This window comes from Chinchilla lanigera, unplaced genomic scaffold (assembly GCF_000276665.1).
Source record: "Chinchilla lanigera isolate Chin_1 unplaced genomic scaffold, ChiLan1.0 scaffold00072, whole genome shotgun sequence".
NCBI classification, from domain to species: domain Eukaryota; kingdom Metazoa; phylum Chordata; class Mammalia; order Rodentia; family Chinchillidae; genus Chinchilla; species Chinchilla lanigera.
The window spans coordinates 10,235,916-10,251,869 of record NW_004955473.1 but is presented as its reverse complement, the minus strand read 5'-3'; the positions used below and the strand labels follow the sequence as shown (position 1 = coordinate 10,251,869).

Here is a 15,954-nt window from a genome sequence, read left to right as displayed (position 1 = left end):
AAGTGAATCAAATTCCTTAATTACCATTTTATGGTTGGTAAAAGGGCAAATTACATGCCATCCATTTCTAAACTTCTAAATGTCTCTGGTGCTTTTAATTAAAGCTGCCATCTAGAAACTACTAAAGCAATTTTATGCAATTAGTTATTTATAGGTTACCATAATACACCACTCAAAATATGATTTAAGTGATTTGCAGCCTGTTAGTGTGTGATCTCTGTCATTTCTTTTTTTTTTTTGGCCAGGGACTTCTCTTTTTAAGTCATCTGAGGAGGTTCTTAAGTGGACGGAGAAGAATGGCATGACACCAAGGAGCTATGATAAGGAAGCAAAGCCAATTTGGCTACTGATCTTAAAGAAAAAGAAAAATCATAATTCCATGCCATCAATCTTTACATGTAGAGGTCTAAGTTTCCTTCTAGATAATACTGTGAAGGCGAAGCACTGCCAGTCTATTGTATCCCCAGGTTCTACACCCTCAGATTCAACCAATCATGATTGAAAATATTTTTCTAAAAAGTTCATCTATATTTTTCCTTGTCATCATTCCCTAAACAATATAATATGAAAGCTATTTCTATAGATTTGCATTGTATGAGAGATTATAAGTAATCTAGAAGTAGTTTAAAGTATAGAGGAGGATCTGTTTAGATTGTATGCAAATATTCAACCATTTTATATAACAGACTTGAACATCCCCTGAAAATACCAAAGGATGCCTGTATTTCATTGTTATTTTACCTTTCCCTACTTTGCTGCTATTGTACCAGATGCCCTAATGCCACACTTTCCCACACTACCTTGGGAAGATCCCACCTAGGATTGCCCTCATCAGGCAGTCTTGTCTGTATAAATGTATCCATTCTGCCTTCTATCCTCTCAAGACCCCTGGAAAGTATTCTAATGAGGAATATTCTGTTCTTCCAGGCAATTTTTGCACTGAATGCTAAGTTCACATCTGGAGAAAATTCTTGTTGAATGAATTTCATAGTGAAATGATAGGATGCAAAAGGAATTATTTTGCTTAGGTAAGCCTTCTGGGGCTCCCTCAAATACATGTATAAGGAGGCAACCTGGAATCACTGTATCTCAAGATTGGGTGGGATTTGTTAGCCAAATCATGTCCAATACCTAAGTCCCACTGTACCTCACCTTTTGCTTCTTTTGTAGCACTATTACTATCTAGGACATAGAGCTTGCCTTCTTCCAAGTAACTTATTCCATGTCGGTGTCACTATTATAAACATTATTCCTATTAGTAACAAAACAGCAACACTGATCATGAAGGCAAGCAATATTTATAGCACACATACTACATGCTGGGCAATGCAATGCACTTTTTGGGGGGCTGGTACCATGAATCGAACTCAGGACCTCACGCTTGCCAGGTAAGCACTTTGCCACTGAGCTACATCCCAGGCCTGCACACACACTTTATGTACATTACTGAGCAACCCTGTTCTGTAGGCCCTATTACTAGTACTCCAGTTTTACAGATGAGGAGCTGAAGCTTAGGGTAGTTAGATGATCTGCCCAAGATCACACATTTAGTTAACTGAGGATCTGGGATCTGGGCTCTGTATCCACTTCTATTTTACTCCAGAAACTTGCAGATTGTCTCTCATGGCATTTGGCCTCTAAAATATTAGTGTTTCATAAAATCTGGTACATAAATAAAAATTAAAATAAGTGGGAATGAAAAATCATTTAATAAAGCATCTGCACATTTATTCAACTTGAACAAACTTAGTAGAGGTCTTCTCAACCATAGGTGGTACCTAGACCAAACAGGCAACTAGGCAAGGTTAAGGTAACTGCCTTTCTCTTGTCTGCCTTCTCCTACCAGTAGCTTATGGCTTTAGAGTTGAGGCAGAAAAGGTAAAAAGCTTCTCAAGTTCGAGATGCTGACATACTCAAAAGTCAAAACTGTTTGATCATCATGAGCAGACTTATTAGACCAACTGTGCATAAAACAGGTTAAGCTCCCATTCTGGTTCATAGTAGGCACCAAACATCCTCTGTTGTAGTTACGGCAAAATGAGAGGCCAATAACCTAGTTGAAAAAGAAATTCTCCTGAATGAAAATAGCACAGGATCACAGAAAGATGAACAAATATTTTGCCTGCATTTTAGACTATATCAAGTATATTTTTTTCTCAAGATGCCTCTGATCCTAAACCAAGGATGTTTGACAAAAATTCTCATAGGAAAGGCTCTGAAGCTGAAACAGGAATTTGGTTATAGGTGGCAAAATGTTGATCTTACCCAGGAAGCAGATATCACTCAGTGAATTTTCCAAATCTTTTGCACTGCCCTAAAAGTCTGACATTACTCCCCCATTTTCAGTAGGAAAAGCTACTTCTCTGAGAGAAAAGAGGTGCTCAGATAGAGAATCATAAACCTTTTAGCTCCTTCTATCTACAAACTTATCCCTATTCCTACACCTAATCTTACTATGGCCTATTCAGTCTCTCCTCTTATTCAAAGTTTACTCCCTTCTGGTTTCCTATAGATCTTTTTTATCATTTATTCCCTGTCTTCGGTACCTGTCCTTTGACCTATAACTATTGCCCCATCTCTCCTATAGAAAAAAAAGCCTCCTTGAGTTCCTTAGCCTCTCATTACTTATCACCTGTCTTTCATGCTGAAGCTTCGTAGATGTCATCTTTATTAGTGATATTTATTCTCTCCCTTCTCATTGGCTCATCAAATGACTGAAATTTAGTTTCCACCAATACTACCACTGAAACCACCAATGGCAGGGTCACCAATGGCCACCTCATTTCCTCATTCAGTGGCTACAAATGGATGACATTTTATACTATTTTCCACAGCTCCTTGAAACAGGCTACGCCTTTGGTTTCCTCAATACTATGCTTTGTCAGTTTCCTACCCTTTTTCCTGCAGGTTTTTCTTTTTTCTGTCTCTTTTACCATATCCTCATCCATTGACTACTTTATAAATATTAGTAATCTGCAGGGATTCTTTGTCTCAGTCTTGCCGAGTGCACTTAACTACCCTGTCACCAGAATTATACAAAATATGTGCATTTAATGATCTTTTCAGTCTCTTGTTTCAAATTTGTATGTACAGAAAAAACCCCTAACTTCCTATTCCTGGCATTTCCTGTCTTGTTATGCTCACATACTTTTTATTAAGTCAGTAGCTCTTTAATAAAATGAGCCAATCCCCATTATAACAAGAACTCTTTATTACATGGGTTTGAATACACAGCAGGCCAATTATCCTCAAATACTTTTATTGTAACAATATTTCTTTATTTGTAGTTTCCTAAGTGTGCTATTCATTTTATTCATGTTGCGGCTAGCCTGTGATTTTGTTCAGGGTTACCTTAGCATCCATCTAAATGGCTGGACAGTAAAACATATAATTCACTAAAAGAATTTAGAAAAAGCCTTACTGTGCGCATTGCACAGGAAGAGCAAAATAACATTCTCATTCCTGCTTCTGTACTAAATCTCTCATTCATCGATACTAATGACATCAATAAGAAGTCACTGATTACAGTCTGAGTATCTTTTTGCTCACTTTACATATAGCTTTTCAGAATAGTAAGCCAATGACAGGAGAAGAGGTAAACTTTCACAATCTACCTCAGCTAGATCTGAGAAAGGACAATAATAGCTTGTGTCTAGATTTTAATATATCCACACTTCAAAATTGCTAATAAAGTTAAAATGAATCCTGTATGGTTAGTGTCATGATACTTAAAACTACTTTTGGAAGCTTTCAAGACTTAAGAATAGTTTCCATCCTGTGGAACAACTGTTTGCGCCCATCTGGATATTGTTTAAGTCCTGCTGACTTCTAAGGTCAGTGTGCTCAACAACATACATGAAAATAGAGATGCAATCCTTAGTGAGGTCCAAGAAAACTAAATTAAATCATTGATTAATTTCAACCTGTCCAATCACTCCTTCACCCTCTGTAGCTATTTCAAAAAAATGCATTCAAGCTTGTTCCACATTTTATTTTATATCCCCACCTAGTACCATTTCACATTCTACTTAAGTACTTGGTCATCTATTACATGACTCATTAGTTTGAATTGTCTGTAGAATTAAAGAAAGTTGTAGTAAAAATAATAAATGAAACCTAAGTTGCAACTGCATCATCCATGCATGTTTTAAAAGCATCTTTCAAAGTCAGTGCCAGGATTGGCACTCCGTCAACCCCTTTGCTAAACTTTTTCCTTGGCCCATTACACTGAAGTATTGATGAGAAGAATGGCAAACGTTTCTCTTTATTGGGATTTAAATCAGAGTGCACACAACTGGATCAGATAAAGACTTCTTCCCAGAAGAAGTACCCAGGGGCTATCATATAAAATTCTGTTTGGGGACGCTTCCATTTTTCCTGCAAACAAAATTTGTAGGTACTACTGTAGTCAAGAAATTTAATAAAATGAAGGTTTCCTATGTTGCTCCCTTAAGGAAAATTTGGGCGAAGTTCTGAATTGCAGAATCTTCCAAAGACAAGTGACGAGGTTTCTTGGAAATTTATTTGAATAATTACATTTACAGCTATGTAAACTCGGTGTAGTGCGCTATGGATACACTTTTAGGTAAAAAAAAAAAAATACAAGAAATGATTTTAATAAGAAAAGGAAACTAGACTAAAACTTATTTACCTTGTAAGTAAAATTATTTTGTGTCCACTGGATACATGTCTTTAGATTGAAACTATTTTCTAATATTTCTATCCTTTCCAGACGTCATGAAATTTAGTAAGAAGGCAGTCAGATATCACTGGCCTTTTCTTTTTTCATCATGGACATTTTGGAGTCTGGCAGACTTGGTTTGAATGTCAGTGTTGTTCTCTGTAAACTGCGTCACTTGGGATAAGTGTCTTAACCTATCTGTCTTTCAATTTCCTTGCTTGTCCAATGAGAAGAATACTACAGTACAAAGTTATGCATTATTGTGGAAATTAGAGACAGTGCACGTAGACTATCTACCAGAGGGTATGGCACACAGGAGGCACTAATTAAGTTATAGCTATGGTTATTATAGTACATTACAGATTGGAGGGAGATCATCCTGAGCCCTTCAGTGTTCAACTGAGGAATCTCAGAGCACAGGGTTGGAATGACAGATGTCAAAGAACTAGTCAATATTACTGACTCTATTCCAGTGCTCAGGGAGAAATAACCACAGTGAGATACAGTGACTCCTTCAGGGCCAGTCAAAAAAATATGGACATGAACAGGAAAGCAGTTTTCCTAATCAGGTATCCACCACCATTTGCTGCCATGTCTCCAAAAATAAACAAATAAGCAAAATAAAACACCCTTTCTGACCTTTTACTTTTGCTGGCTATTTTTTAATCTTGTTTGATAATTTACTCTGACTTTAGGATGAATGATGTCAAAAGCAAATTTTGTTTCATCTTATTTTTAGAATAGATTTGGAAAGTAAATTAGCTGTCTTGCAGATTAACATTTATTTGACTTACCTTGCATAATTAAGGACATGTTGGAGAGCCTGCCTGTAATTGCAAATATGTTGCTTGTTAAAGTTTTAAGGAAAGCTCTCTTTCCTAACTAAGAAGTGGTACTCCTTAGATGCACATTTCCATTTTCCACTGATGTACAGCTTTTCCTTATGAGCTTTTAGGTAGAGTGAAAAATCAAACCTTTTGTTTCTTTTTTTTTCTCTGGTACCGGGACTCAAACTCACAACCTTGCACTTGCCAGGCAGGCGCTATGCCACTGAGCTAAATCCCCAGCCCCTCAAACCTTTTCTTAAAGAAATCCATTAATCAGTTGCTGTCTTCTGAGAGGGAAGGAAGAAGGAGCTGATGTGCACAGTAGTTGTTAAGCAAAAAGCAAAACAAAATGAGCTAAAATAACCCCAAAACCAATTTGGCTTTCCTCGAGAGACAATGAACCTGCAGGAGGACCTAAAGGATGAAGTTAGCAATAAAACAATATTCTTCCCTCAATTTGCACACAATGCTTTAATAATTTCCTGCATGGTTTTTCCTTCTATAGAAATCTGTGAAGTTGCCATGCAGTATTCCATATAATGAGAACCTCACTTCTGATTCACTGACAAGGGTGAGCACTCTCTATATTCAGCATAGAGATAGCTCTGTAGCCTGGCATCTAAGTGTTCTGACTAGCATTTTCAGAGCAACCAAAGTCTGGACATAGATTCTGCTACCTGGGTGATTTAAAGATATCTAATAGGTCTTTAAACACTGTCAGTATAGTTGAAGGAGATATGATAGATATCTAGCTTAAACTATGCATCCAATTCCCTTAAATATTCTATTCATCACTGGATCAGGGCAGATATTGACAATATCAGCTTTAGGAACTTTCCATGAAAGCTGTCCTAGATGGATTAGACATTAGCTGTCTAAAGCCTAAGCTAGACATACTTAGAGCTGTTACTGCTTTGGATGAGGAAATTGTACTAGAGTATGGTAAAAGCCAATTTTGGATAGAAGGATGAATAAATCAAGCCAAAGGAAAATATACCACTAGCTATGACAAGAATAAAAACTTAGTTTAATATTAGCTTTAACAGTTATATAAATTTTGGCACCCTCATTATAGATGCTTCAGAGTTCATGTAAATCCTGTTCATCGGAACTCTTTATCACCGATTTTCAAGCAAGAAAGCTGCAGAGAACCAATTACTTGCTTTATTTGGAAAAGCTTAGATATTCATTCTCTATGTGGCAGGTTGAATGTGGTAGGTGACATGAGCAGTTTTCACACTAACAACAACTCAGGAGAATGACAGTTTTTAGCACAACACAAGGTCCATACCTTTCTTTCTTCTGCAGAAATCCTTATTAATACCCACAAGAGTTTTAAAACTGCAAAAAAGATGGGACCCAGCCTAATGCATTTCCTGGAAAGATGCATCTGAGTTATTCATTCATTCATTAAATATTTATTATGGACCTACTATGTGTAAGAAGTGACAGCTGATATAGAGAAAAAGAAACACTTTACCGTAATACTTGGGGGCTGTGTTCTCTGAGCAAAAAGTAATCCTCTTTAGGATATTTATTAATTTTTTGGTACTAGTAATTTAACTCATGACCTCACGATTGCCAGGCAGGCGCTGTGCCGCTGAGGTATACCCCTGGCCCTAGTAATCTTCTTTAAATAACTGAATTTCCTTTTAGAAACACCTTGCATAAATAAGTTACTTAATTAATTAATTTCAAAATAAGCATGTATAGTCTTCCTCACACAGTTTTAAAAATTAGTGGAGGAGGTGGAGAAGGTTAAAAATATATTATTAGTTTCTCATCTCATGGCATTTATGGCTTTAGGAAAAACCTACCATTCATGAAAGAAGTGGAAAGCAAAACAAAGTAAAGTACAATCAAGTGCTAGCTGGGCAGTGTAGACACTGTTGAAACTCATATTAAAGGGCTGGGTTATGCACAAAGGATTTATGGAAGATAAATACCTGAAAGAATGTTATACCTTTAAATTTTGATGGTATTTGGAATTTAATCTCAATATGGCAAATGGTAAATGGCTAAAGAGTAACCTTTTACTACTAAAATAATAAATGACCACTTAACAAATTGAACATATTGGTGTCACTATATTTTTTTGGCATGGAAAGATATTCATAATATATTAGATATAAAAAGCACATTGTAGCACATAATTGCATAATGTGAGTCCATTCCTTGAGAATTAAAATATATGATATACATGGAAAAAAGTTTAAAAGCATAAACACTAAAACATTAATGGTGGTTTCTTATGTGGTAGGCTTATGGTGATTTTATTTAAAATATTTTCATTCTTTTTTATAATTTTTCCATAAAAACTATATATTATTTGTGTAATTACTTAAAAAAGCATTGTCTTCAGAAAACCCAGTAAACAAACACTTTGTAAAACTCCAAAATAAACATATATGCCCATATCTTTGAGAAGAAACAGAAGAATGAATAAATAACTAAGCAAATAGATTGGGTGATATATGATGCCTAAATGTGGTGCCTTAGCTTAGTGACCTATGATGGGCCTGTGATCCACATCTCTAAAGTTATAAAATTAATTGGAAGACACAGACTTGTTCACAAATTTCAAGCAATAAAGTTGAGTTGGAGGTTTGTCCTTTGAGGTTGAGAGGCACATTTAGAAAAAATTAAAGTGGGATTTAACTCCCATAGAGGGCAGAAATAAATAGATAAATAGCAAGAAGGAATTAATTATGATAGAGATCCTATATATTGAAAGTATAAGTAACCTCAAGAATGATTTAGATAAAGTAACAGAAGAAAAGTTTATTAAAGGTTGTTAAGAAAATGGTAGAAATGTCAACATGCTTGACAGACCTGATCCCACACAATGCAGGCCACAGAGGTGGGCCTTGAGGCTCTCAGGTGGGCCAGGTAACCCTTTAGTTGAGTGATCTTGGGCAGTTTATGAGAGGATAGACTTAGAGAGGTTGGCAAGCCAGGCAGGCACTCAGAGGGCTCTGAGGAATAGTTATTTTATCAACCAGAAAGGAAACACTTCAAGCTTATAATAACGTTGATGACCATAATAATGCTTATGGGCTAAAATTCATCTTACATGTCCCTATTTTCAGGCTAGATTTCAGAGAAGGTGTCCATTGGAGGCACAATGGGTAGAGAGAGTACAGTTTTACAATAGCCTTAGGGTTTTGTGAAGTCAAATGAAATCTTTAGATGATCAAAGAAGGAATGTTTTGGTTTTACCTCGAGGGCTGTTCAGTGATGCTTCTGATGCTCTCCCGCCATCTCCACAGTGACTCTGGTCAAAAGGAAGGCACTGATCACCTGTTCCTGCCACCACTTCAAAATTCTTGGACAGATCTTTTGTTTCCACAAGAGATTTCAACCTGTAGACTTTTCGAGTATTGGTGTCTGAGAGATAGAGTGATTCGGACACAGGGTCCATAGCCAGATAGTATTTGTGAGCTGGGCTTGTGCTAAGGAAGAGAAAAGTAAAGTTATTCACATCAATTTGTTCAACATGCACCACTTGGGGCCTGCCTTTTGTCACACATGGAAAAATCTCTTAATAAATAAAACAGTTTATGTATATTTCTGCTTACCTACCAAGGGGACAGACACTCCTTTTTCTAGTACTGGGTCTAAGTCTGAAAAAAATCCAGTATGTACTGCTAGCTAAAATGATGCTGACATTTAAATACTATTTATTCGAGGGTAGAAAAAACAGAGGACAAAAACAATCGCAGGAGATAACTTTTCTCATACTTCTTATACCCTGCTATCTAATTACCAGCTGGATGACTGCCTGGGTGTGATATAGTCATTGAGAACTCTGCAAATCCAAAACAGAAGTTATTTTTTTTCCAACCTTCCCCACTCCTCATAAACCTACTTCTCCGCTGGGTTGCCTTCCTTATTTGGGGACTGACAACCTCCTATTGTCAATGAAAACACGCGTCCAAAGCTAGCAGTGTGTTGATGAAGGAGAATTGTGCTAGAGGTACACTGCCAAACTTTTCATGTCCAGCTTCCCGTTTTTAGATGACGACTACTTCTCCAATGCATTTTTCTTCTTTCAGGATATGAAAGAATTGATTATATTTTAACTTCTTAAAGTTAGAATAATAATTATATGATTGTCTAGTCATATAGCCACACCTCCTAAAATTGACACAAATGTTACCTCAACTGAATTTTGGTGTTGTTGAAACCCTTCAGTTACATATTATCAGAGAAGCTCATGTGATTTTTACTTGTGCAGATGATTGAACTTACTTAACTATGTTTCCTTCTTGCCAATTTCATGCGTGTATATATATTTATGTGTGAGTGTGTGTGTGTGTGTTACTGAGGCTTGAACTCATGATCTTCACACTGAGCTACATCTCCAAACTTTTTTTAAAATTGATATTGGCTCTCACTAAGTCGGTAAGTTTCCCAGGCTGGGCTTGAACTTGTGATCCTTTTGCCTCAGTCTCCCACAGTGCCAGGATTACAGGCCTGTGCCTCTGAACCTGGCTTAATTTCATTTTTTATGGCTGCTATAACTTTAGTTTTATGGATATTTTGCTTGAACCCAAGGTTCACGTACTACTGACATCATTCAAGCCCCAAACCTGGAAATTATCCCGAGTCCTCCTTTTTTTTCACATGCACCTGACTATATATGTAACCTCTCTTTCACAATCATTTTCCTCGTTCAGTCCTTCTATCATTACATCAGTTCTAACTTCCGTCAGCTCTGGCCTGGAATACTTTCTATAGACTGGCACATAGAAGATGATTTTGAAATCTTTAGCCCATTTATCTACTACCTCTAGGACTATTTTGATCATGTGGCCGTCATCATTAAAAGCCGTTTAATGTTCTGTGGTGTGGCAGACAAACCCTTCTTTGCTTAATTCCTTCTCATATGCCTTTTGAGGCTTTAGTCAAGCTCCATTTCCTTAAGGAAGACTTCCACAAATCTCCAGATTGGGTTATTGAACCATGCATAAGGGGATTACATATTATATCTTTGTTTATGTGTCTGTATCCTGTCCAATAAGCCATGAGAGCTTGGAGGAGAGCAACCTTCCTTGTTATTCTCTAATGTGCTCAATGCATAGAGCTCCACTTAGCACACAGTTGCCTAAGACAGAAACCAGGAGCTGTTCTTTTTCAACTGTTTCTTTCCAACTTTCTTCAGATCCAGTGAAATGACATGTTTTATTTTTTTAATTCCACCTTTTAAAATCATCTCCAATCTGATCACTTATCTTTATCTCTGATGTCAGAAGTTCAAGGCCTCATTATATTTTACCTAAACTCCTTCCTTGGTATCATTTCTATATTAGGTGTTTATTAACATTTTTAAAAAGCATTTAGTACGTGCCTATAATGTGCGCAAGATCTGTGCTGTGGTCTAGAGGCTTTTGTGCAAGATAAAAGTTTCATTCTTCATGAAACTCACTGTCTAGTGGGGCAGGCAAATAAAGAGGGCGTGACTGTTATAAGTCCTACTATTATGACAGAAGAAGTAGAGGGAGAAAGATGAGTAGAGAGGAAGGACTTGTGACACAGCAGTATTTATTACATTGTATTAACATTGCTTTTTAAAAATTATTTCCCAAAATAAAAGATAGATAATAGGAAGCAAGGACATAGGTCTACTGCAAATGGTAAGGCAGTCAAGGGATGGAGGGAGGGGAGAGAATGAGGAGGGGAAAGAGATGCAGAAAGAATTAAGATGTATTATATACACATAGCAGCTCCCCACTATGAATGTAAAAGATTAACATTATGTACTGCAAACATACAGTAATACAAATTAAAACTAAGAAATGAAATTATGCTTCAATCCAGGATACTAAATTACAGTGAATCATCCTGTGTCCTTAGGCTCTTCTGGGCTGTGATAATTTCTCAAACTTTTCTTGGTTCTGATGACCTTAACAGTTTTGGGGAGTACTGTTCAGTTGTCTCTTGACTGGAATGTGCCCAATAAGTGCCATTTTGATCAAGTCATATTAAGGGTACAAATTATCAACATGACATCACCGATGTGGTTGAACTTGATCTCCGGAGGCAGTATTTCCTTCTAGCTTAATAAGATGATCCAGAGTCATCTTGTATATTCCTTGCCCCAATCCTAGAATCAACCATTTCTCCAGTACCCGTTGTTCCTTTTATTGAAAAATCATATCATAAACCAAGATCAGGGTTCTGGGTGTAAGCAGCATCTTCCTCTCCCTCTCTCCCCCTTGAGACCAGACTTGTAAGTGAAATAAACTGGACACACTTATGTAAATCAGTCTCTCTCCCTCCCTCCCTTAATCCCTCCCTCATTCTTTTCCTCTCTTCCACTACACTATGAGCTTTTAGCAGGAAGGAAACATAATCACTCTCTCCGTGTCTTTGGGTCCAAATAAGAGTGCCCAACAGGACTGGTATTGAGTAACTGCTGAACTAAACTGACTATAGACATGAAACTAAGACACCCAAGACTTCAGGCCTTGGCTACCTAGCCAAGTAAAATGGAAGGGCAGTGGCTCAAAGAATAAAGATACCTTTAAGAGTGGTACGTTCTTCATTGTATTTAACCTTTCAGCCTATTGATACATGTCAATGATAATAATGATGATGAGACTAGAAAATACTATATTGAGACTCAGTTTACAGTTTTCATTAAAAAAAAAGGTCATATCAGAATACTTGCTTTTTTTCTCCTTACCTGCATTGAGATAAGATTTCTTCAACCCTGGAACCACCGTACCATTTGCTGTATGTAAATGGTATAGGGCCCCAACACCTTCCAGCACTGATTTGGCAATTTTACTAAACAAGGCATCTCTGTAGCAAAGACTTTTTACATAGGGGTTGGAGTGAAAGTTTTTATACGCTCCATTCAATTTTTACCTTCATGACAAAATTTCCCCAATGCGTTTCGATCTTTCTAGAATAAGGAAGGGGTTACAACCCCCCCCCCCACCGGGAAAAAACCCTGCAATTCTTTGTAGCCAGCTTGTGCAGTTTCAACAGAGTCAGATTAATCATGCTTTGTTTAGGAAGAGTCCATAGGCTATTTTTCCAAGAGAAATGTTATCCACACAAAAGTACTTTGGAATGCATTACATTCATTCATTATTGAATATCTCCAATGTGCCTGTGAGGGAAGTTAGAATTAGCATTCTTCTCAAATCTCAGCTGGGGGAACCTGTACACTAGGGGGCTTGCTTAGGGTCACTAACAAGTCTGGGCCTTACCAAGATTAGATTAGATCATATGTGACTGTGTGTGCAGAATATTATCAGAATGCTCCTTTTCTGAAAGTGGAAAAAAATCAGTGTTGTTGCCTTTTGAGTTACATGCTTTACTTTGTTCAGCAATCTTGTTCTCAAACTCTGTGTACTGGATTTTAGAAAATGGAATAGCCCAGCATACCAAATTCAAACCCGATTAATGTTATTTTCTTGATAGTCAACAGTTAGGAACGTCCCCTATACTGGTGTGTAATTTCTTGCCATTTCATGCTATTTCCCAAATGCACTTCAGCTCTTTTGAAATTGAATTCTTTCTGTTTTTTGAAAACATGCCACACCTGAGAAAGAAAAACCACTGTACTACATTCCAATCTACTTTAATCCCTCGTGTCTAAATGCATATTGCAATTTGAAATATGTGAATTTTCTTCTTTTTTTGATAATTTGGGTGTTAGACTTATTGTCACCTTTGGGTAAGTTTTACATTCAAGCAGTGCCCTTCAAGTTAGCAAAGACTACTTCATGCATGCAAGTTAAAAATCTCATATATTGTTAAATGGAGAATTAATGCTTATGATTAACACTGTGCAACACTTTATCAGTAAGCAATTTGACAACTTCCTTAATTTGCTTAAGGAATCAGTCATGTCAAAGTAACAAGGGTGATCTTGTGCATTGGAATTTAGAAAGTGGTAACTCCTAAATGCAATCCAAATTTGAAAACTCTATTGGTGCCATTTTTATGACAATTGCCATCTGGAAATGCACAAATTTAACATTCTCCTTTCAATTTCAGGAGTTTAGAGCAGTTTTGACAACTGTAATGTATCTATAAATTGAACAGAAATACTCATTATGATTAATTTTAGAGCAATGTGTGGTAGTGCTGGTAAACAGTAAGTGGTCAGTGTGGACTTTTCTACTATAACTTTTTGGCCAAAAGCAATAGAAACCATGAGGTAACACCAAAGAAAAAAGAAAATATTTTATTAAAGAAAGTCATCACTGTCACTCTTAATATACTTGTCAGCTGTGCTTTTGTACGTAGAAAGATTTCTGTATCACTTCTCTACTTGCAACTTGAAAACCTCCAATCTTTTGAACTTATGGACTCATTTGTGAAGTCACCTTAGGGAAATATGATGAGACTTACAGCTTTGCTTTCCCATGGAGTACTGAACCGCCAGCTTCCACTTGCTTTCTTTTCCTTATGTGCTGCTCCTTCAGCAAAATTCCTACGGAGTGAGGCAGCCCGCTTCTTTTAGAAGACACTTACCAGCATGATAATTTCCAAATTGACTTTCACACTATTTCTTTAACCTCATTTAAGAAGCAACATTTCCCTGTTAAGCACACCGTTAGGAGGTTACCTCCTAGGCAAGAAGGGACATCAACAGCATCCCGTGTGATTTGCTTACCTATGTCTGGTATCTCTGTTTCTAGGGTGCACAAGGTATCCACGAGTGGCAAGTAAAAGCAAATAGAGAGTCATCAGTATGGTTCAACAAACCCAATCTAACCAGACATACCAATTCCTAACCCACTTTGCTGCAATTAGGGAGATCCACAGGGATCACTTAGTTAGCTATGCGACCAAAGTCAATCCGGTCTCTCCAGGCTTCTTGTCCTAAGATGGTATACAGGTTGTTGTATGTCTGCTTGATGGGTAGGCCTAGTTCCAAGGCAAGTTTTTCACAATGTTCCGCCCAGACCATCTTCATCAGAGTCACTCGAGTTCTTGCTCATGTGCAGTTTCCAGGTGCTCTCCCTAATCGCTAAATCAGAATCCTAATATAGAGTGAGGTCTTTGAATTTTATTTTTAACAAACTCAGCTGGTGATTCTGATACAGAATAAGACTCAGCATAAGAACCACTGGGCTAGGAGTTGAAGAAACAGGCCCTGAAAATGATCTGATCGTTCTAAATTCTGTTTTAGCCACCACCCTATCAAAAGGTAAATCGCTGTGTTTTGCTATCAAGTCCTGTGCTGGACAGACATTCTAACCCTAACCTTAAACCACTTATCTGAGCTCAGAGATAAGATAGGGATATCTATTGTGCATATTCCTTAACAATATTAAGAAGCTTCTCAACAAGTTGAAGGTATGAAGGTTTTCTTCTTAGACTATGATAGACTGTCCCTGGCATCAAAACTGCTCATTAAAACAGCTTCAATAAAACATCACCTATATGAACCATTAAAGCCTTGCATCTTCCAGCCATCTATGCTCCAAGGGGGCAACTGGGGTGGGTGAAACAGAAGTCAGCCCAGAAACAACAGAACATTTTGGCAGCCCCTGATCCGTGAGCCCCTTGGCAAGGAGTATTGCCTAAGGCAGTTCACACTGGGACATGGTACAAGGCTTCTCACACGGGAGCTCAATCTGTGTACCGACCTGACTTTGGGTCGAATCTGCCTGGAATTTTAATCATCTGTGAAATCCAGTCATTTTAATTTTAAAATTATTTTAAATCTGGCCCCTGTGTCGTTTTGAAAACACAAAGATAACAAAGCTTTTTTCTAAACTAGAAAATATTCTTACTCTTTGGAATGTCAGGGAAGAAGAAAAGATACAGAATTATTTCATTTGAACCATCTGCTAAAATGGATTGAACTCTTTTGAAAAAAAAAAAAAAACAAACAAAACCTTTCTGGGATTTTACTAGTTGGGCCACAGGTCAGGATCCACTGACTTTTCTGTTCCCTGGCTCATCTTAAAAGGGTAGGTATCCTGTGGGCTGCCACAAGGTCAACCAGTAAGCATGCTGAGCTCTGATTAGAAACCTGGCCTCAGGCATTTGCACCTCTTTCAGTTTCTTTGTCTCTTAGACACTTGCTTGCTTTTGCGCCTCTAAATTATAGGGTGAGTGTATTTGAGGCTGGCACTCATCACTGTAACACAGTTGATTTTCCTGGAGGAAGCTTAGCTGTGAAAATACTAGAAAGACCCATTTGTGTGGCTACAAAGGCTTTTGAAATTCTTAGGCAACGGCAAGGAGTAGGAAGGGGGATGGCTTGATTTTCTTGCAGCTGCTTCTGATCCTGCCAATAATGTCATTGTGAATTTGGAAAGATGTCCCATATTATGCAGAGCAGCTTCTTTCATTAACATCTCAGAGGGAGGAAGTGAAAATGACGGAATTTATTTCCAGTGTATGACCTTGTTCTGTCTCAGAATTACTTTTAGTTAAAGATTTAAGATTGAGCCACCACCAAAGTCAGCTTGC

The 15,954-nt window shown here is 37.4% G+C and overlaps 1 protein-coding gene across 1 annotated transcript in view; it reads right to left on the bottom strand.

The window, feature by feature from the left end:
* The window catches only part of Tenm1 (teneurin transmembrane protein 1), a 784,186-nt gene that overhangs the window by 90,138 nt on the left and 678,094 nt on the right, over window positions 1-15,954 (bottom strand). The window contains exons 23-24 of the mRNA XM_005401273.2: window positions 14,144-14,164; window positions 8,728-8,960 (exon numbers count right to left, since the gene is read on the bottom strand). Coding sequence (XP_005401330.1) covers window positions 8,728-8,960; window positions 14,144-14,164 — 254 coding nt within the window. The remainder of the gene's footprint in view (window positions 1-8,727; window positions 8,961-14,143; window positions 14,165-15,954) is intronic.